Below are 23,997 nucleotides of genomic sequence, written 5' to 3'. Positions count from 1 at the left end.
GATTTTTAGATTAGACAGTGTCAATATAGGAAGTGCACATCTAAAAGACACTTACACGTAAAAATACAACAAGGAAATAAATAATGTGAGTAGTCTAGAAATATATAAATTTTAGACTTTTGCTTTTGGAAAATCTGTTCATTGATTATTTCTTATGTTTGTATTCCATTCATAGGCAATTTAAAAAAAAAAAGCTGTTGACAATGCATGTTAGTTCTTAGTAAGATTTTCTGTCAAGCGTGTCATACACAGTTAATAATTTTACTGTTTTCAAATGTCCCTAATGTCAATTGAGTACTTAAGCTTCTTTTTAAAAAATATTTTGTATTCCTTATTCCGTTTTTTTAGCTATCTATTTATAGTTTTTGATAATCATGTTGCTTTGTCTTTGATTTTGCATCATTTTAGAAACGCATTATTATTCTGTCGCATATCGTTTATTATAACATGAATAATGTTGATACTTAACTTAGGGTATTTTCAGGTGTGATCTTAGGGTGCATATGTTTATGGTATTACAATAATTTTCAAAAGATGTAAGATACAGTGTACTTCAGAAGCTAGTGATTACTAAAGACATGCCAGGTCTTATGATTTTCCGAAGAAGAACCTGCGAATTGAAAATTTTACTGTAGCAAAGACATGGGCACAACAAATTCGACTTTATCCTCAGACTTCAGTGTGAACATAAGTAACATTATAAGATTATTCATAGTCACACAGATTGAGCTTCCAAACATACTCCGGGAATTGCTTTTTGTGAAAGTGCCACCCACGTCTCTAGAAGGCCTGATTCATAAGAATGTTTACCTATCCTCACTGAGAGCCTTTGAATTAGGTGTCATAGCAACTGTCCGAACAAAACAATATGCTGATTTTGATGTTGCTCTGATGTACAAGATAATAAGAAATTTGGAGTTAGTAAAAGAGCCAACACAAGGCTGGGATAAAAATCCACCAACTCCGACAGAAACTACAATTGGAGATGATGTTGAACGTATCAGGCGTAGCCGGAATGATTTTGCACATAATGTGAATTCAAATATATCAGACATAGAACTAAATAATAGGTTCTCATTGTTCATAGACATTGCAAGTAGACTTGAGGTATACATGAATAAACATAATAGAGAATATGTGTCAAAAATCGAAAAAGTTAAAGTTTGCTGCATAGACCCGGAAACAGAACAAATGTACCTTCGACAATTGGAAATTTTGATTGAAAGAGAAACAATAATGCAATCAAATATGTCTGCGGTTAGTAATAGTGTTGATGAGCTGCGTCACCAAAGTAACATTAGTAAGTAAATCTAGAAATATACAAGTAACAAAATTACTATTTCAGTGTTATATTTAATTATTGTTTATTATTTTTGGTGTGTGTTTGACAAAAAAAAGTGGCACACATGTCATTTTTATACATACGAAAATTGATATTGATGTATTATACTAGCAAATCGTCATGTGATATGCTGGTGACGTCGTCCTGATCATATAAATCACGTGATGTATAGTACTTTTCTGCCAGGTCCAATTGCAATGAAACCTGAATTACACGTAAACATATAGTGTCCACTCAGGATCCATTGCAAGTCCGTATCTGAAAAATTGGCCCAGTATTTACATCATTGCCAGTCCGCATTGGAAAAATTGGACCTATATTCAGATCACATTTGATATATGTAATACAGCATTCATAACAAGTATGTATTGAAAATGTTGGAGTATTTAATAAAAGTGTTAGGTACTGGCTGTTTCTGTATTGGCACTGGTAAAGATTTTCGATCAGCTGTATAAAATACAGCAAACCTTGAATATATACCAGTGCCAAGACAGAAACAGCCAGTTTATAACACTATATCATATTGGTTTGAGCTTATGCAAGATTTTACTTAAAAATTTGAAGACTCAAATGCATCAATAGTTACATGATATACACAGGCAAATTTCACGTGAAATTCACATCAATTTCACCTCATACGAGCTTAAAAGTGAAACTCACGTGAATCAGTATTTGTGAGTTTCACATGATTCTCATGTGAAACTCATGTAAATTTCACATAAAAATCACGGAATTTTTTTTCATGTGAAATTCACATGAATTTTTAAAAGAGTAATTCAAATAACATCTAAATTTTCAAATTAAATCAGAATCATGAAAAATATTAAAAAAAATGTAGATTTCGCGTGAAATTTATGTGAAAAATTTCATATCAGATTCATGTGAATCTCAATTCACGTGAAGATCACACGAACATTTTCACGGGAGATTCATGTATAAGCTCGATTAAGGTGAATCTCACGTGAAATTTTTCATGTGAATTTAATTTGAGACTCATGTGAATTTCATGTGAGCAAATTTTGCCTGTGTACGTACGGGAGCATTTTTTTAAAAACTAGATGGTAATAATGTACCAAAAATGAAAGGTAAAAGATGCAAAAGGTTTATTCAAATTATATAATTAATATGTGGAGAATAAACTGACAGAGCAAACAAAAACGACTCAAAAAGAAATAACAACGTTCAAAATACAACATAAACAACAAGAGACTAAGTAACACGAAACCCAAAACAACATGTGGTGATCTCTTACCATATAGAAGGGTAAGTAGATCGTGTTCAACATCAAATACTTGTTGTGTTGTTCGTGTAAGTCCAAACCTCGTGATAAGCCTTATTCGGTAATTCGCCTTTCGGTACTATTTAATAGCTCTTAGCTGTGACCAAAAACCAAGTTGCGATAGGCATAGTCTCAGATTTTCTTAAACTTGGTTTGATTGTAGCTAAACAAATTTATGTTAACAGACAATTGTTTAAGCCCCTGTTGCCATGGTTACTGGTCCCCTTTTACTTTGCCTATAAAAAATGAATGCGCATATGTTGACGAACAAAATTACCCATTCTAAGCAGTTATCATGCACACATTTCAATTTTGATGAATGTTTTGACTTTTGTTCATTAATGATTCAGATGAAAGGTAAAATTTAATTCTGACAAAATGGAAATCGGGGGCAGCACTAATTTAAACAGTGGAGTTTTTAATGTATTCAAGAAGGCAAAAGGATTTTTTCATGACATCATTTTACACTTTTACATTCAAATCCAATTGTACTTAGATAATAAATGTAAACTATCATCACTGTTTCCTATGAACAATTTATCACAAAAGATTAGGGAAATAGGTTGCTATGGGGGTTGCTACGGGAACGGAAAAGTGTCGTTTTTTGTGTTTTAAAAAAGAGTTTTAACATTTGTTTTGTTTATCAAAATAGTTTTAAAAAAGGGACAGATACAAAATCAAAATCACTTTAACCAAGTTTTGCATTCAATGATCTTAAAGTTGACGTAAAGTTTGACGACCTTGATTTTGACCTGCAGTCTTCTTTTATTATATTTTGTAAGGAAATTGTAACCAATAAAGCCGAAAAGTATTAAGAAAAGGGTGTAAACCGAATTTTACTTTTATTTGGTAAAAAAGCAAAATAACAGAGTTCAAGGTCATGTCTAAACTCCTAAGCACAAACCCTTACTTGATATAAAAATACCTACGATCTATGATATAGATCCTATTCAAAATGTAAGGGGTCAGATATGTCATCATAGACTATACCAGCCATTCTCATGTAATTATAAAATGCCTAGCAACCATCATTGTATTGGTGCATTAGGTAAAGTTTCTGAAATTTGGAAATTAAAGTTGTAATTCATTCTTTTAATAAGACTCTCAAAGTTTTAAGTACAGGTCCATGTAAGAATCAGGCAAATCAAATAAAAACTGATAAGTCCATATACACGGAATATGGTGAAATTTTGGGAACTTTGTAATCCATTAATAAAAGTGACAAAACCATAGTATTACATCAATGTATGCCATATTTGTCTAGCAAAAAATAGATTGAATGCATTCGCCGTCCGCATTGCAACAGTAACAGTGCAACGCATTGGAAGTAGGTCAACTTCGATATTGATTTTCTGTAAACAGCAGATGTCTAGCACACAAGTTTTATTATATTTGAAATCTTTTGATACATATCTTCTCTTTCAATGAATAAAAAGTTTGGAAATTTTTATTTAAAAAATGTTATTCACTAAAGTAAAATCATCGAAATGCGTCTTTCGCGGTATTGTTTATCTCCCTTGCTTGGTTACCTCTTTTAACCCTCTTACTGCGGGAAGGACATATGTGTCCTCCCCTGGCTTACTGCGGGAAGGACATATATGTCCTTTGTGTAAAAATAAGATTATTTTTTCCCTTTCGTAATATTTCGGGAAAAAACATATCCTTCAATTATTGAATACATTTTATATATTTTATTCATCATGTGGTTATTAGTTTTGTTGTTGTTTTCTTTTTTTTACCTCATTACGTCATATATTATTTGACGTCATTCGACGTTGTAATTGATTTGACGGCATGATAGCGCTATTAAATTTTAGAATGAACAATTTGTATGCTTTTATTGATAAGATAAAAAAAAAGAATCATAGTATAAAACAGAAGGGGCGTAGTCTGCACAACAACATAACAAATGGCAGACGAGTCACTCCCGCCGGACTTGAAATGCAGTCTAAGTCTGTTTTCAACCCACATATGTGGGTATTATCCTGTATATAAACAAGATAAATGTATGAGAAAGCTGGCGGAATGTGACAAAGACATTACGCGGCATTTGCAAGAGCTAAGACTATGTGGAGGTCATCAAACTACGCACGAACCAGCCGTTTGCAGTGAGGGAGAATTAATAGCTCTGAGATGTGGTATTTTCAGGTAAATGAATATGCTGCCTCTTTCCCCACACCCAAAATAATTAATACCACTAAAACAAACAAAGACACAATAAGTTATATATGTGTATAACACCCACGATAAACTGTTACATTACATCATGTATTTTGTTTATGCCTCCCAGTCCCAGTTCCATAGGACGAACCACCATTAACTCGAGTGTTTTTGGTAAAATATATAGCACAACCATCCATCAAGCTGTTAAGGGAGCTATGAAATTCATTTAATTGTTATGAGGGGTGGGGCTGAAATGAAAATTTTGTCCTGAATTGTTGTCTTGCCTTTTTATTTTTCAATCTATCTACATTGTATCATTTTTATTTGGTCCTGCCATGTTTGTAATTAGTTTTTCTTTTATTTTTTTACATAAATTGTCCAGCCTGTCAGTGTGTTTTTATTTGACAGGTTGCCTGATTTTTGTATATATATTCAAAACTTCTGTCCTGCCTTTTAAAATGTCCTAGACCCCCCCCCCCCCCCCCCCCTTTATAAAGATGAAACAGTATCTCCTAAAAACATTAGGAACTGGGTAAGTAATGATAGAAATAATTACCCAATCATGTTAAAAACACAGAAAAAAAAACTGAACACAGTGAACACAGACCAAAAACTAACTTTAAACAATTGAGGTTGCAAAGTACATTTACTGAGTCCCCTAAGCCTATGAAAATAGATAACCCTTTTGCTTTCAGAGGATTACATGTGTGCATACTGACTGATGGAGGGGCACATATATATATATATCTAAGTTTAAAAACATGCAAGCGTCTCCTCGTTGTTATCATTTTCGAAGAAATGACAAGAGATTAAACATATAGTTATAGTTTTCTTTAATGATTACCAAACGTAATGATCATTTTGGCGTGACATCATATATCAAATTCATATGGTCTAAAACATAACATAAAACAATGACACAACACCAACAAAATCTTGCAACAAATTCTAAATACATTGTAGGTGAGCGACACTTTATAGCTATAAAAGTGTTTCACATTAAGCATATTTAACACTTGTCAACCTAGATGTACATGTACATGTATATAGAATAACCATACATTGTCTCCAAATATCAATGTTATTTGTACAAGGCTTAGAAACAGGTAGAAAGCGAGGCTGTGCCGAGCATTTCTACCTGTTTCTATAGTCGCCGTCAGCTGAAATTCGTAGCGGTTATCAATTAAAATAATCTAACCACGTTCACTCGAGATATAGTTTTTCACATTCCATTCATAAATCGCAAAAAGAAAAACCACTACTGACCTACCTTTTAAGTGATTGCACTGTGATAATCCTGACCTTCACATTTTCCAAGACTATTTTCAATGGTGGAATCCGCCATTGTTTTTTCCGGAAGTGTTCCCCTGGAGTTCAATTTCATAACATTTGCATAAAGCGCGGGAAACCGTATCACATCAATGAAAAGAACATTTCAGGAAACTGCGTAAATGAAGAATTTCACATGTAAACAAATGATCCTCATAGAAACGAAGATGGCGGAATTACAATGGAAAACATTCTGGAAAATGTGAAGGTCAGGATTATTACAGTGCGATCACTTAAAAGGTAGGTCAGTAGTGGTTTTTCTTCTTGCGATTTATGAATGGAATGAGAAAAACTATATCTCGAGAGAACGCGGTTGATAGTTTAGATTATTTTTACCGATAACCGCTACGAATTTTAGCTGACGGCGACTATAGCCGAGATCAAATAACAAATTGATATTTCGAGACAATGTATGGTTATTCTTTATATACTGCAACTCTTAAAAATGTTTTAAATGAAGTTATTTTGGTAAAGAACATCATTTCTTAATTTGAAGAGGACGACATTAAATTTCCGCAAACCTGTATGTTTTATTGACGTCATAAATAAAACTCTACGGAAACCCATTGTCAACGTCATAAACAAGGTGATATACGGTCATGGACCTTATATGACATATGAATATACAGTCAATGCAATTTGACTGCTCAAATAATACAGCTGCAGTATATACAAATGTACATGTAGCCTACATAATGAAACCTAAATTGCTATTCTGAGAGAAGACAATGAAAACATTTAAAAACAAAAAATTTCTTTCAAGGTTTGACCAAGAAATGACTGTTTGTCCATACCACAGATACAGTCTAGGAATAAACTGGAAAGCAAGTAAAAAGTGTACCTTCCCATTGCATGTAGGAAAGCAGCAGCCACAGAAAGGGGTGACTCCATTGATGAGCAAAACTATCCTAAACAAGTTTGGATGTCTTCAACCTTGTAGGTTCAGGTAAAACATTATTTAAGAATTGAATGCTTCTTTTTGTAAATTTATTGGGGTGTAAAACCGTTGACCGAAGTACATTTTGTATGAAGCGCGGAAGCGCTTCATTCTAAAAATGTATGCACAGTCAACGCTTTCACAACCCTATAAAGTTACAAAAAGAAGCATTCAATACTTATAATTACATTTTTTAGCTAGGATTATGAAAACACGATTTTCATGCAGTTTAATTTTTAAATTCACTTGTGCACTTTATTGTGGGACCTCGTGTCATCATGAATGAAATGTTATTGTCTCATGCAATTGCTTACGGAATAACATGTGATGTGCAATTAGCCAATCAGAATAACGTATTATAATGAAACATACATCTAATGTAATTATTTATTATTGCAAATATATCTAAATAGTTGTCATGGTTGTATACACATTGCTTGTCATGAAGAAGATTTGTTTCAATTTTTTTGCTATAGGCTTAAAAATATATTTTTTTTGAAAAATGGTTCATTACTGCACATCCAAATATGAAAATCCATGTTAAAAATTATAAAGTTGTCAATTATGGTTTAAAATTCTTTACACTTTTTATAGACCAAATTATGTGCTTGCCCTTTCCCAGCTTCTCGGCCTCAAACAAAAAAGTTGATATTTTTCTGGCATTGTCATTGACCTTATATTGTATACCCCGGTATATTCGGATTTTGCAAGGGAGTTACAATTGTATTTCATTATGTATTTATCATGTTTATAATTCATGTCTCATAGGATTCTTCTTTCATTAGAAATAATTATATTTACTTTCAGGAATTTGTAATGGATGTAAGAAAAAGTGTAATGACCTAATTCCAAATACACCAGAAGAAAATGAATGTTATAATGAGGTATGGTATTTTGAATAAGTGCTGAATTATTGATGTTACATAGTTGTCCTTTTACAGCAATTTGGATGTTTTTCTGTCATCATCAATCCTAGTTTTATTCATTATTTTGAATTTTTTAAACTGTCTTCTGGTCTGGTAGCTTTTTTGTTTACCATTAAAACCATAGGTTGCAGCTTCAACCAAGGGGATCATACTAAAAATGTGTGCTGCTTCTATACATTGTAGCTACTTTTACCAAATACTATATATATATATATATATATAATAAAAACTATAACACAAATTCCCATCGAATTAATTTTAATATATATATTAAAGAAGTGAGATTATTTCATGCCATTTTGCAGTAAAAATATTGTCGCAGGTACATACAAGGTTACTGGTACATGGCTTCCTGTCAACTGTTACCTTGTGAATTAATATAGAGAAATCACATTTGTCATTCAATGTTATGGACATGGCTGATGTATAAAATGTAATTTATATTTCTTGTCACTCATAAATGTTTGGAATGTAATTATTTATGCTGTTGTAATGATATTCCATATATAGATTTCAATCATTTCTGTTTATTTTTCAGTACATTGATCAAGTTGACCAAGAAAGTACATATGAATCTTGATACAAATTGAGAGAACATCCTATCCAACAATTTGAAAATAATGTGAGTATTACTTTATTAATTAATAGAGAAAAAAGTGCTAGTTACTATCAGAGAGTATTAAAACATTATTGAAGCTAGTCCTCCAAGACTACCTAAGCTAAATTAAACTTCTATTTATATCTTAAGTGACTTAAATCGTAGTTCTAGTTCTAGTTTGATTTTATTCTTTTCATGAGTTTTGTAACTTTGACCATATTTTTGGCAGCCCTTATGGCTACAATTATTGCATGTATGTAGAAGAATTAAAGAATTTATGAAGAATGCATAAAGGGCAATAACTACTTAGGCTGACAAATCTGGTCATGTCAACTTATTTGTATATTCTTGACCGTCGGTACTGCATCAGGTTAAAGTTTTTGGTCAAGGTAGTACATGTTGAAATTGAAGTCACACTAACTTGAAACTTAGTACACATATTCATTTTGGTGAGATATTCTAAACTTTATGTCATTTGTTGTTCTAGGGTTCAATACATGCCTTTAGTTACTAAATTATATAAGCATTTTTTATGACTGCAAAATGTTATAGCCATATATACAAACAATGTTATTGCACTGTCATCATAGTTTTACAAAGACGCTTGGTTTCAAGACAAGAAATTGATTTTAACTGTTATTTAAAATTTTTGAAAACCTATGCTTTTTCAAAAAATTTAATTGCTTTCCAAATTGAGAGCTATATCAAGTTTGAATTTTGCATACTGGTACGTCCAATTTGCTCAGGGTTAAACATCTGCATTTGTATCAAGCTGCAAGCCACATTATCATAGTATTATATTTTTATATGTTGGATACTAATTATGCTAACTTCATTACACCTTAAATGATTTTTTTCCAATTTATATTACTTTTTTATTTTATGTATATACTGTTGACTTAAAAGCATTTTTTCTGTTGTAGAAAGAGGATAAATCGAAACAAGTATGTTTGAAGAATATAGAAGAGGATTGTTTTGACAGTGTAAGTTTAAACATTCAGAAAGTTTACTGTATAGACAAGAGTGGACACACTGAAATATTTTCCCTGGTTTAGTGTTGTTCTCAGTTAAATTTATGTTGATGGTTGGAAAGTAAGAAAAGAAGAAATGATTACTGCCTGACAGACATGTACTTCTTACCATTCCATACACCAAATATAATTGACTAAATTCTTATAGAATATATATGAGAAATAGACCAAATCACAAAAACTGAACTTTGACCATTGAACCATGAAAATGTCCAAATATAGAAGACTTATTGGTTATATTATCAAAGATATAGACTTGAATATTGAAACTTGACCTTGTTCACTGTTCCATGAAATGAGGTTGAGCCTTGATTTTAAGTAAAAACTGTCTGACAGGTATGAGGTTGCACATACCAAATATATATATATATGTAAAAGAAGATGTGATATGATTGCCTATGAGATAACTCACCACAAGAGACCAAAATGATCCAGAAATTTACAGCTATAAGTCACTGAATGTTCTTCAACAATGAGCAAATCTCATACTATATAGGCTTGAAATGACCATGCAAAACAATTCAAACTAGAAAACTAACAGATTTTTTTTTATGTAGTTATCTAGTTATCCTATTACATGTACATGTACATGTAATAAGATAGAAATAAAGATAGAATTTTTTTTCTCAAGTAGTCACTTAACCCTGAAATGAGGTCAATAATATTGGTCATATGACAGACAGCATAAGGCATCTATAAACAAAATATGAAGCATCCAGATCTTCAAATATCTGAAATAATAAGCTTTTATGCATCTCATTTTAATGATTTGTGTACTGATTGTTGAATGTTTTCATATTACAGACATCCGAAGGAACCCAGTTTTCACAACATCTATCTCAGATTTCTAACTGGAGTGATACTATTGACACAAACACATTAGAAGTGGCAAATGAAGTAATTGATCTTGCTAGTAGAGGAAAATCAAGTCCCCTTAGAGGCCAATTACGTACCAACATAGACGAGGCTAAATTGAGTACAATCAGGTACTATAAACGTAAAGCAGAAGAATCTGTGGACTCAGTTCTCAATCTTATTGCACCTGGGCAATCACAAGAACTAAAGAAATTAATCATGCCAGAAATGATAACCAGTAAAACACCAACAGAGTCTGATCTCACAAACTCAGTTTTGAAATTATATGAGGAAACCACAAACAGTAATTTAAAATCACAAATTCTTTCAGTTATAGCAAGGAAGATGACAAAACAGGAACTGTTAAAACACATACCAGATTTAACTGTTTACAAAATAGACCAAGCAAGATTGTTATCTGTTACTCAAGGAATCACTATACCAGAAAAAGTTAAACAACCACGAAGCAGAATGGATCAAGTCAAGCTTCAACATGCCTTAGACTTCTTTTTTGATCCATGTTTTGTCCAAATTGTTTCATTTGGGACTAGGAATATCAATTTAGATACTGGAGAACACATAACAATTCCTGATGTTGCAAGAACCTCTTGCCATTCTCAAATTATTCAGATGTATGAAGTTTACTGTAAAGACACAGCTTTTGAACCTTTAGGTAGATCAACTTTATTTTACATCTTGAAGGCTTGTGCAGCATCAAAGAGAACAAATCTTCATGGGCTGGACAACATTGCAGCAGAGGGAGTTGAAGGCTATCAGGCATTACATGCATATGAGTGTACAGATAAACTTAAAGAGATAAATATTATATCTACTGAACAGCATACTGAATTAAGCAATATGTTAACTGCTAGCAAAGTATACATGAAAACTGATTTCAGGCTACATGTACAAGAATCTGATATGTGTGCTGACCATTGTATTAAATGGAGTCTTAGTGATCCTAAGGATGAAAACTTCCAGTCTAAATGTAATCATACACATAGTTTGCATTGCGATAGATGTCAAATTCTGAAAGAAATAGAGTTGAAATTAAAGATCCTTATAGCAAATTTTGAAGACACAGATTTGAAAGAAGAACACACCAAGAGATTGTCAGATGCCACCACACAAATATATAATTGGAAGTCACATATTGTTAGAACAGTAAATCAAGACAGGTTTAGAATAAATATGCTTGAATCACTAGAAACACACCAGGCCATGTTAGTAATGGACTGGGCTATGAAGTTCTTGCCACTCAAATACAGAGAAAAGCAAACAGATTGGTTTGGGCAAAGAGGTAAAAACTGGCATGTCACTGTTTGCATTTTTAAAGATCAAGAAAATGCAATGAAAGTAAGTACATGTGTGAAATTATGTTTCTTAGTCTATGCTTGCGTATGCATAGATATAGGAAGATGTGATGTGAGTGCCAATGAGACAACTCTCCATCCAAATAACAATTTAAAAAGTAAACCATTATAGGTTAAAGTACGGCCTTCAACACAGAGCCTTGGCTCACACCGAACAACAAGCTATAAAGTGTACCAAAATACTAGTGTAAAACCATTCAAACGGGAAAATCAACGGTCTAATCTATATAAACAAAACGAGAAACGAGAAACACATATATATTACATAAACAAAAGAAACTACTGTACATCAGATTCCTGACTTGGGACAGGTGCAATCATTTGCAGCAGGATTAAATGTTTTAATGGATCCAAATGTCAGAAAAAATACATGAAGTTTATTATGAAATTAAAGTCACATTAAGTTGAAACAAAGTACATCTGATTATTGAAATTTGACACAATTTTACAGTTCACTGAACATGGGTAATGGTAAGGGGTACATGTATTTGTAAACCTACTGTGGACACATTTTTGCTCTGAAATTTACTATCAAGACCTAACAAATGACTTTTACAATTCGGCTAATACATGTAATATGTCAGACATAGGTCTAGAAATAGTGAAAATGTGTTAAAAAATGGCTGATACATTCTCAATCTAGATTTATTTCTTTAATCTATTTATAACAGCATATATTTACCAATAAGTTGAAATTTGTTTAAAAAAAGTATTCTTTCTTCTTATAGAAAAAGACACAAAAATTGGTACATTGTGGTTCTTATTATGTTACGTCGTAACTACAATCCCCTTCCCTTTCATGAATTTGACCTACCGAATTAGACTATTTACCGGATTTGTAATCACATAAGCAACACGACGGGTGCCGCATGTGGAGCAGGATCTGCTTAGCTTCCGGAGCACCTGAGATCACCCCTAGTTTTTGGTGGGGTTCGTGTTGTTTATTCTTTAGTTTTCTATGTTGTGTCATGTGTACTATTGTTTTTCTGTTTGTCTTTTTCATTTTTAGCCATGGCGTTGTCAGTTTGTTTTAGATTTACGAGTTTGACTGTCCCTTTGGTGTCTTTCGTCCCTCTTTTATACAAGTAGTACGTGTATACCAGGTCTGTAATTCATGTTTTTTCAGTGTGTAAATCTTACCCTTAACTTAAAATGAAATGAACTTAACTATAATCAGCTAATAACAAATGTCATAGTGTATTTTTTCAATTTATTTTCAGCATAAGACCTTCACTCATGTATTAGATTCAGCAAAACAAGACTGGTTAAGTGTGACATCTTTGTTGGAGAATGTTTTAGTAACAATGAAAGAGCAGCTTCCACACATCACAGAGATTATGTTACGATCTGACAACGCAGGATGCTATCACTGTGGCCATATGTGGTTATGTTTACCAGAAATAATTAAACAAACAGGTACAGTATACATGTAGATACCTTTTATGAAATCAACAAAAGTTGATGACAATGCTCTGATACCTTATTATAAATTATTCTCTGCAAACAATTACTTCAATATTATGGCGTTGTCGTCTTGGTTTGGTATTGTCTATTGACATTTGGTTTCCAGACAATTACTTCAGTAAAAGTGAAATTGATATTTATAAAATATTTATTTTAAAGTTCTTCTTATATTTAGTTGCTTTTTTTTGCAGAATACTGTTTCTCTCAATATATATTTTTAATATGTTTTTAAATACCAAATGCTTATTTGATATATATGAAGTGTGAATTGTCAGTTTTAAATCAGTGATATGAGAATTACAGAGTAACTGAGAAGTGTAATAAAGTTGAATGGAAGGACTTTAAATCTATGTTTCTATTTAACCTAAAATTAACTTTTTACTTGTTTAAAAAAATCAAACAAGAAAACTTTCTGGTCAAGAGAACTAATGAATAAATTTAGGTAAAAGCTTGTTACTGCACTCACTTGCAAAATTGTATACACACTTGTAAATTGACCATGATGACATAACTTAAGAATTCAATATATATGTTACAGGAATACAGATAAAACATTACTGCTATTCAGAGCCACAAGCTGGTAAATCGTACTGTGACTCCAAGATAGCCCATATGAGGACGAAGATGAAGACCTATGTAGCCAATGGAAATAATAATTTGTCTGCTTCAGACATGAAAACTGCCCTTGATTTTGGAATAGGTAAATTATGATTTAATATAATAAAGCATAATGTATGTAACATAGTTGCACAAGTGAAGAAAAACATATCCATAATGAATGTCTCTGTAATAATACTAATTTTTACTCCATCAGATGTCTGATTCAACAATTTATAAATGTCACTCTCTTTAGTGTTGCTCAAGACCAAAAAATTTGAATCTGAAATCTGATACAAATATTGACCAGCTCAATAGAGCGGAAAATTAATAAAAGTACATCTAAATCTAGATAAACAAACAATGTCCTTACCTAAAAACTCATCTTATCATGTTATACTGACATAAACCCCAAAATAAACCAATGTCCCTTTTATGCTTGAAATGTAGGACATAGTGCCATAGTTTTCCTGAGCTGTGTTATACTTTATAAGAGAACATGATAAGTTTATGATAATAACTAGCCATTTGATTATAAAAATGTACATGCATCATTTATTTTTAAATTTGAAGTTTTATATTACTTTACTCAGAACTTTGACTCACACTGCAAACTAAAATATATTTGGCAACTTAATTACTGGTGTTGCCATTAGATTTGTCTCAAAGATAAACATATGGACAGACATATATATATACAAAAAACAAATATGAAATACATAAGCAACAGAAAACCACTTTAACTACAGGCTCAAGTATATCGAGTTATATTTGCTATATCTTAACAGATAGAACCTAACGCACCCTATAACCTGTGGCTATGCAGCACAAGAAATCTAAACTGCTGTATGGCTACATGAATTATTTTTTAAGTTGAGTATTAATTTTATTTCTGTTTTGTAAGATAATGTTTGCTATGAGAAAGAACTAAATTATCTTTCAATCTGGTTGTAGGTGTTGCAGGATGTCAAGTTTCCACTGTACAAATAGATCTGTCAAAACAAAAACTTGTCAGTCACAAAATAAAGAAAATAAATAGTTATAATGATGTCCAAGTTTCTGAACAGGGTTTAGTTTTGAGGAAAGCCTATGGCATCGGAACAGGAAACTTAATATCTTTTAATGAAATGGCTGAACTTTCTAATAACAAGCTAATAGAGCACAGATCAGGATGCATTGTTCACGAAGCATTCAAAGTGCCTTCAACACCAGCAGGAAATATCAAAACAGTTGCTAAAAATACGGGTAATGCAACTGTAACCTGTCCTGTAAAGATACTGAAAGTCTTCATCAAAATGGAACTAATGATGCTTTATTCTTTTGTCCAGAAGTTGGTTGCATTAGAAAATTTATTACCTATAAAGGAATGGAAAATCATGTTCTCTGTGGAAAACATTCTTTACAGCTAGAAAAAAAAAACGTATGATATAATAAGAGAACAGTGGGCTTCTCTGTGTAATCATGTTGTGATTACATGCAAGACACTATCATCCCCAAATAGCAGTGTTGAAAACACACTCAACTGTGAGCAAATGGGGTGGGCTTTACAGAAAGGAAAAAAGACTATACGATTCCCGGTGCAGGTTAAGAAATTTCTAACAGATAAATTTTTAGATGGGGAGACAAGTGGAAAAAAATCAAATCCTGTTGAAGTTTGTGAACAAATGAAATCTTTAAGAGATTCTGATGGAAAAAGATTATTCCAAGTTGATGAATGGCTGACTGTTGCACAAATTACGTCATACTTTTCCAGATTAGCAGGCAAATCACTTTCAGTCCAGACACCTGTGAAACAACAAGAAATTGATGATGATGATCTTATGGCAGCCTTGTCTGCTATTGAAGAACAAGAGTTGAAGGACAGTATCAATGAATAGAATTGATAACTTTGAAATCATTAATAGAGACTTAGAGGTGCAACAAGTGTTCAGAAAACTTTAATTATTTACTTGAAATTTCATCATGTTCATGTAATACTACATTTTTCATTTCAAACGTTTTTGAAACTTGATTTCCCTGTCTTAAGGTGGTAGCCAACACATTCACTAAAATTAATTTGGCTAATTTAATGTTCATAAATTTTTTATGAAGTATTTACTTTGACCCTTTGACAAACATATAAAATTTCAAAATATTTGAGCTAACCAATTTATCAGAAATATAGCATTTTTAAAAACACTTATTTTGATCATTGAGAGGCTTAATATTTCCTAGTCAACACATCATAATTAAAATGTTTAGCTGATTTTACATCAGTTATCTCCCTTTAGTGTTAGGTACCATGTCAAGTGGTAAAGCACTTTTATGTAAATCCAACTAAGTAGTAATTTTAGGTCAACTGCACAAACGTATTGAGTTCTAATTTTTGTAAAAAAATGTTCTGTGCATTTGTTTTATTTTTGTCTGCTTGTTTTTTCTGTCTATCCATCTATCTTTTCTGCTTCAGGTTACAGTTTTTTGTCAAGGTAGTTTTTGATGAAGTTGGAAATCCAAAAAAAATATACTTAGTACATATTTTTCCTATTTCCCTATGGTATGATTTTACTAATGTAATTTCCAAATTATAGAATTGACCCAAGTTTGTAAGTCCACTGAACATAGAAAAAGACAGTGTGAGTATGGCACCAGTGTAATATGGACACATTCTTGTTCAGAACAGTATATTACACATAGAAAATTATAGTCTAAGTGGGGCATCTGTGTACTAGTAAGGACACTTTCTTGTTCATTCATTTTTTGTACATAATTAAGGCTGTTAGTTTTATCGTTTGAATTGTTTAGCATTGTCAATTTAAGGTTTTTTAAGCTGACTATTGGGTATGGGCCTTGCTCATTGTTGAAGGCTGTACAGTGACATAGTTGTCAATGTCTGTCATTATGGTCTCTTGTGGAGAGTTTTCTCATTTAAATTGTTTAGCATGTTTATTTTAGGGTCTTTTAAGCTGACTATTGGTTATGGGCCTTGCTCATTGTTGAAGGCTGTACAGTGACATAGAGTTGTACATATCTGTATGATTTTGGTCTCTTGTGGAGAGTTGTCTCATTGGTAATGACACCACATCTTCTTCATACGGCTGTTAGTTTTATTGTTTTAATTGTTTAGCATTGTCATTTTTGGGTCTTTTATAGCTGACCATTGGTTATGGGTCTTGCTTATTGTTGAAAGCTGTACAGTGACATATATATAGTTTAAAATTTTTGGGTCATTTTGTTGAAAGTGGTCTCATTGGCAATCACACCATTTTTTTTATATTAAAGTAATTGTCACAAATTATTAAAGTACTAAGCAATAACGCTTTTTAATAGAAGTTTATAGTACATATTTGTACCATAATGATTTGCAACGAAGCATTAATAAAATATGTTCAAATGATTTTGCTTGTGTCATATAATTGTGTTTTGGGAAATTAAACATTTGAACAACTTATTATCTTTTTTCCATTTTATGCTTTACTTCCATTATCTCCAATTGTCATTGTATACATGTAAGTTAACCAGAAATGTCCTCTTCGAAAGGGAAAAAATGCTGAATAAAAGAACATTGACTCTTGCATTTTACATAATTATTGAGGAGGGGGTACCTTTGTGCCATAAACATCTTTTATTTTATTTTACTGATCGTACCAGTGAACAAACATTCTGCAGGTATAACTGTTTATCACATCTACTAAAAAAACAAATTCCGTGTTCGAGACACAAAACTGAGTAATCTGTGGCTGAAATATCTTTACTACAGTGGCTTGTGAGATGTGAGAAAATTATTCAGTTCTTATAAATCAAATCCTTCATTTATATCAATTCAGACTGTTGATGCTTGCAAGGTAACAACACAATTATTGTGGACTTTGGCTCATCACTTATGTAAATCATAACATTTTTCCCATTGGAAATAGTTCAAGCGACCCTCCTCTCCAAACATACACAAACAAGCTATATATATTGTTACACTCAAAATGCAAAATATTAACCCTTTAAACCCTGGTATATCATATGTATAGGAATTGGCATGATATAAGTGAATATTTCACCTAAATTTGATCAACATGGGACGTAACAATCATAAATTTAAAAAAAAAAATGAAAAATTGACGATTTTGATGGTGCTGCCACCTACAACAGCAAAATTTTCCGAACTTTTTTTTGTTTCAATTTATTCTATAGGGCTTCTACTAAAAGGGAATATATAATAAAAGTGTGAATACTGTTGCTGTTTCTTAAAAAAATAGAATGAAATTAGATGAAATTTGCATTTTTCTAAAATTCATTTTGATCACATTTGCATGGTTACGGTTGCTAGGGAAGAAAATATTTGAAATCAATTTTCAATCTGTTTTCATATCACTATACATATGAACTCTATATAAAGTATATACTAGCAACAAAAAATATATTATTAAAGCAAGATAAATTACTTTAAAACGTGCATTTTTGTAGTTTTCCATGCTCATTTTTAGGGGCCATTACGGGGAAATTTGAAAATGAACATTTTTAACACAAAAAATTTTTTTTTTGAAAAAAAAATTCAAATTCAAGTTTTAATAAGGTAAATCCATATCTAGAATATAAAATTTGATCAATTTGCCAAAATGGACTTATCACTGTTTGCCTGATTCTTACATGGACCTGTACTTAAGAACATTAATTGTGTTTCTTAAATAATTCACATACAATCATGTTAATTTCAGTTAATCACCAGCTTAGTAACTTTGTCTCCTGTTTTTACTTGAATTACAAATGCAGTTTGTTTAAAAGTATTTTACCTATTTCACGCAAAAATGCAAGTTGAATCATAATATCGTTGACAAGGACTAATGTATACGTTATGTTCTTAATCTTGAAACTCCAATACTTAGATTGAAAGTAATATAACAAATCAAAACTATTTCAATTAAACTTTTATGGATATATGCACAATTCAATATCAAATATTACAAACCAGACTTATTAATCAACATATCCGAAATTTTCTTTTTCTCCATATAGGCGTTTGGACAAATTAAAATAACAGCAATTCATCTTGTTTCCCTATCCAAATTACAAAATGTATGTACATTTATTTATCAGTATATTTATGTAATTCTGAATGAGTATTGCTACCCAAAATCACCATTTAAGGCTATGTTTTCTAATTAAAGGTTGTCAAACGATTTTGACCATTTTTGTATTTTCAAGTTTCCTTCTGCTGCAAAGGTATTTTTTTTTATATATTAGGGAACAACACGCAATGTCTTTAATTTGGCTGGGTCGTCTTTCTTAAAATTGGGATAATTATTTGATAATTTGTCAAAATGAAGTTTTTATCATGATTTGTTTTCTTCAAAAAGTAAAAAAATTCCCCGGATTTTGTTTCTCGCTACTGGTTGTGCAAAAGAAAAAAACGGGCTCATCAAATTTGTTTTCTTTCTACATACTAAAATAGGTAAATTCATAACACTTTCTATTATAAATATTACTTTATCTGAATTACTCTTATTTGGCAAAGTTGAAAAATGTTAATCAAACAAACATATAGTGTTTAAAAACATGTATAGCCGTAATTATGATAAAACACACAATTTTCTATATTTACATCAAAAGTCCTTGACATTAATTGCATACTGCTTTCAAAATTTGCATATTTCATCAAAGATCTAGACCAATGTTATCTGCTACTTCTTATCCAAGTTGGAGGAAGACACCCGAGCAACCTTGAAAGGCAATAACGCCAACAAAGATGAGCTAATGATCTCAATGGAGTTATTTCTGTGTATCTTGTGTTACTAATAACTTATTATATCAAATGTTTATCTTTACCTGTAATGGTTCTGAATTTAATAGGCAAAGAAAATTATGCAGATAACATTTGCTTTGATCAATTGCAGATGAACTGGGTTTATCTGGTTTGAAAACAAAACTTAGTACTTTGCAAACTGAACAGGAAGAAGCCATTCCTAAGAATGTAAGAGGTAAGTGCAAATATAAAGATGAGCAAAAGACATTTATTTCAAAATGTTCAGCGCGAGAACTAAATTAGTACCAGTTACACAAGTCCTTATAGAAGATTCAATGAGATGATCTGTAATATTTTTTTTAATGACCAATAGCTTTTTCACAATTCTCCACATGAAAACCTGGCGACAGTTATCCTCCATTTGATACGTTTTGATGTGATAACATTTATGATGTTAAACTGATATTTTCATTGTAAATTGCTGAAATAAAACAAAATTCTTTAAGTTGAGTGAGAGTTCATTCATCAATATTTCAATGACAATGGAGACTCCCATGATATTTTTTTTTACTGGGCATGGAGTATTTGATAATTATGACATAGTTACAATCAGATAGCGCTCAAAAATTAATATCTTCTACAATTATTACAGACGGATACATACAGTGTATGTATTAGTGTCTTGATTTCATTTTTCACTTGGTTGATATTTTCATTTCCTTCTTCGAAATTCACACTTTTATCCTCATTCGTTAGCTCCAAGTTGGCAATGTTTACTTTCAGATGACTTTTCACTTCATACTTGACATGTTTCGCTATTAGGTTCAAAGTTCTCAGTTCAAAGTTGACATTGCTCTGTTTATTACACTCATTATTATAAAAAATTGAACGTGACAAAATTTAACTTTTACATGTTGGAAATTAAAAATGTCAAGAATAAACTACAAGCTACACAGATAATATTAAGAAGGGTTCAGTATTTTTAACAACAGAACATCCTGTTTGTTTTTTCTTACATACTAAATTAATATCTTTTTTAATGTATGTTCTGTGATTATATCTATTTATTTATGTTGATTTAAATTAAAAAAAAACATTGAAGAATAACAAAATAACATGTTACTTTTACATGTCTAAGTACTTATTCTTTTTTTATACTCCTTTCAAGTACAATATTAAATTACTGTATGTTCATATTATTACAAAATGTAGTCCCCATCTAACAAAGTTGATGGGGACTTTTATTTTGAACTCCCTCCGTCTATCTGTCTATACCTTCGTGAGACCAGTAAATCCGTTTTCCACACTTTTTTCCTTCGTGCTTGCAGATACTGATTTGAAACTTGATGTATTGTTTCACATTGACAAGTTACTAATGAAGTTCGAATCGTAATCCAGTCTAACTATTGTATGCGGAGTTATTGTCTTTGAATTCAGAAGATTCGCTCAAAATCTATGTCTTCCTCACATTTGTGCGTAATGCTTTACAATATTGACTTGATTTGTTTTATAAAGTTTACGTGTATGTTATGACAACTATATATTAAGTTCGCAATTTGATCTAATACAAAGAACTTGTTACCGGTACAGGACTTTATTTTGTTATGCAATACTCACATAATGCTAGTTTGTCAAGGATTTTAGCAGCTGAGAATATTAACGGTTTTTGTTGGGTTTCCTGTTTCTAAGTCTCTGAGTCTCTGTTTTTTTACACATTTTTGTCACCCATTTGTGCAATGCCTTGTCAATTCGTTTCGACTAATTGGTTTAGTTTGTCACCTTGTATTATTTGCCTCTGTTTTTCATTTTAGATCAATTGAACAAAAATACAGAAGAGTGGAAAATTAAGGACATCAAATTTGTACCTACAAGAGCAAGCGAGTATGTATCAGATCAGCTGAATAAAAAGAGCTGCGTTACATTGACCGGAAGTCCAGGCATGGGGAAAACATTCCTAGCTCGACACATCGCCCTTGATTTCCAATTAGAAGGTTATATGATTGTTCCAGTTCTCACACCAACAGATATAAGGGACTATTATTTACCCGGAAAACAAACTATTTTTGTTGTCGATGATGTTTGTGGTAAATTTATTGCAAACCAATCACAGCTTGAGATTTGGCAACAAATGTTACCGAAAATTGAACAAATTCTTGCAGATGACTCTTGCAAAATTATTGCAACTTGTAGATTACAAGTTTATAGGGATGATAAAATAAATTTATTGGAGCCTTTTAAGATATGTGAATGCAATCTTAACTCAAAAGAAATGTGTCTTACACAATCAGAGAAAATAAAAATTAAAGAAAAGTACTTTGGTAACAGAAACTTAGACGACATTGCACAAGCAAGTGATTTTTTCCCCCTGTTATGTTCCCTACAATGGCTTCCTGAAGAAGAGGGAATTGATGTAAGCAACTTGTTCAAAAGTCCGTTCGAATTTTATAAGAAGGAATTGGACAATCTTTATAGGTGTGGTGATGACGGCAAGAAAAAAATATGTAGTCTTGTTTTATGTGTACTTTTCAATAATTTTCTGGAGATTAAATGGTTCGACGGACGAGTCACAGATGAACAGCGACAAGTTTTAGACGATGTATTTATGGCTTGCAGATTGAATACAGGTACACCAAAGACTGAACTTATGGATGCATTAGATACTTTAGATGGTTCACTAGTTTCTAAAGGAAATTTAACATACAGTACCATCCATGACAAAATATTTGATTTTTTGGCTCATTACTTCGGAGGAACAATGATTCAGTGTTTGATAAATCATTCGCATCACAATCTCATAAATGAACGGTTTAAGTGGAAAAATTCGAAAAACATTAGTACAAACGAATTCGCTATAGCACTAACTGATGAAAGCTTGAAGTGGTATTTGGACAGATTAGTGAATGACTGGTCACATGGCAAAGTATCAACCGTTATTGCCAACTCAAATATGAATGATGAATCGTTTAGATATAAATTCATATCTTTCGTTAAGGAACTAAAAAAGACACAGCAAGAGAAACTCGCCAACACACGGGATACTCTTCAAAAAAAAGAATGGAGTACTTCAGGAAGCTATCCGATAATAAATGCAAGTTTTGAAGGTTATATTGATATTGTTCGTTGGCTGTTAGACAATGCCGTGGACGTGAATCAATGTAGAGATGATGGCAATACTTCTCTCTATATGGCTTGTCATAACGGTCATAAAGATATTGTTTCCCTGTTGTTAAAGAAGAACCATTTTATCAACGTGTTCAATGAAATAAGAGTTACCCCTCTTTTTATTGCATGCGAGAAAGGTTATACCGAAATAGTGGAAGCATTATTGAAACATAATGCCGATGTCAATATTAATATGATAGATGGTGACATTAATTTATCTCCGCTTTTTCAAGCTACTTCGAAGGGTCATTATGACATCATGAAAAAGCTCTTAGAGAAAAACGCAGACGTGAATACTTATGATACATATGGTTCCACTCCTCTTTTACTCGCATGTGAAAGAGGGAATATGGAAATGGTTCGTTTATTGATAAGTAATAAAGCAAATGTAGAAATGAGAACGTACATTGGTGCTAGCGCCATAACCGTCGCTTCAGCAAATGGAAATATTGAAATCACTCGGTTTCTTTTAGAATCCAACGCTGACGTCAATTCATGTATTCACAGAAAGGAGTTAATTTCATTTAAAGCGATGATTCGTCCTTCGAAAACATTAGAAAACTTAAAGGAGAACATATTCAACTTTGTCCTTGAAAAGGGAAAGCCTCGTGTTCAACAGTATGTACGCTTGAAGTCAAAAGAGTATGTCTTTGATATCATGGCTGGCTCATCTCCATTGCATATTGCTTGCTGTTTGGGTCATTTTGAAATAGTTGAATGTCTTTTGCAATATAATGCCTCTGTTAATCTTACAAAAGCAGATGGAACAACACCACTGTTTTATGCATGCCAACTAGGATATGATAGTATTGTACGTTTACTATTAGATAAAGGAGCAGATACCAAGTTATGCAGAGATGATGGAAAATCGCCACACGCATTGGCAAGAGAAAATGGTTATACGTATATAGAGAAGAAGTTGCGCAAGCATTCCAAGTCAAACAAATCATTAACACAATAGCCTTGTTAGTCTGCCATTGTAATTGGAAACTGATGTATACTTAAGGAATAACCAGTTGAACATATTGAGGCAATACATATGTAATCAAATGATAATAGGGAAATTGCAAATAGTTATTTGAAGTAAGACATGTCCAATCAAATTATTTTTTTATTGTTTGACATTATGAATATTAATCATGAATTTGATTATAGTTTGATTATAATATGATTATATACCAGAATTACAATCATTTAATCGTTGTGGAGTCAATAAAAACAAAAGTTTTAT

At 31.8% G+C, this 23,997-nt stretch overlaps 2 protein-coding genes across 2 annotated transcripts; both read left to right on the top strand.

The window, feature by feature from the left end:
• The first annotated feature begins 490 nt into the window (after positions 1 to 490).
• Positions 491 to 23,969, top strand: LOC134699284 (uncharacterized). Its single transcript, XM_063560889.1, has 3 exons — positions 491 to 1,300; positions 19,756 to 19,839; positions 21,416 to 23,969. The coding sequence occupies exons 1-3, from the start codon at positions 643 to 645 to the stop codon at positions 23,725 to 23,727; spliced, it is 3,054 nt and encodes a 1,017-aa protein (XP_063416959.1). The 5' UTR covers positions 491 to 642; the 3' UTR covers positions 23,728 to 23,969.
• Positions 7,853 to 15,303, top strand: LOC134699313 (uncharacterized). The gene is made up of 7 exons (XM_063560927.1): positions 7,853 to 7,934; positions 8,515 to 8,598; positions 9,498 to 9,557; positions 10,410 to 11,816; positions 13,054 to 13,249; positions 13,836 to 13,997; positions 14,849 to 15,303. Exons 4-7 carry the CDS (start codon positions 10,680 to 10,682, stop codon positions 15,301 to 15,303), a joined length of 1,950 nt encoding a protein of 649 aa, XP_063416997.1. The 5' UTR covers positions 7,853 to 7,934; positions 8,515 to 8,598; positions 9,498 to 9,557; positions 10,410 to 10,679.
• Positions 23,970 to 23,997: the final 28 nt, after the last annotated feature.

Source organism: Mytilus trossulus, unplaced genomic scaffold (assembly GCF_036588685.1).
Source record: "Mytilus trossulus isolate FHL-02 unplaced genomic scaffold, PNRI_Mtr1.1.1.hap1 h1tg000050l__unscaffolded, whole genome shotgun sequence".
Classification (NCBI taxonomy): domain Eukaryota; kingdom Metazoa; phylum Mollusca; class Bivalvia; order Mytilida; family Mytilidae; genus Mytilus; species Mytilus trossulus.
Note: the sequence above shows the minus strand (reverse complement) of the source record. Positions and strands in the feature narration are given on the sequence as shown.

Bases quoted from the DNA above. Each gene is read 5' to 3' on its own strand.
- LOC134699284 (XM_063560889.1), top strand. From the start codon at position 643: ATGGGCACAACAAATTCGACTTTATCCTCAGACTTCAGTGTGAACATA. The intron at 1,301-19,755 runs GTAAGTAAATCT...GATCAATTGCAG, and splicing joins GCGTCACCAAAGTAACATTA to ATGAACTGGGTTTATCTGGT. The intron at 19,840-21,415 runs GTAAGTGCAAAT...TTTTCATTTTAG, and splicing joins CATTCCTAAGAATGTAAGAG to ATCAATTGAACAAAAATACA.
- LOC134699313 (XM_063560927.1), top strand. From the start codon at position 10,680: ATGCCAGAAATGATAACCAGTAAAACACCAACAGAGTCTGATCTCACA. The intron at 11,817-13,053 runs GTAAGTACATGT...ATTTATTTTCAG, and splicing joins ATCAAGAAAATGCAATGAAA to CATAAGACCTTCACTCATGT. The intron at 13,250-13,835 runs GTACAGTATACA...TATATGTTACAG, and splicing joins AGAAATAATTAAACAAACAG to GAATACAGATAAAACATTAC.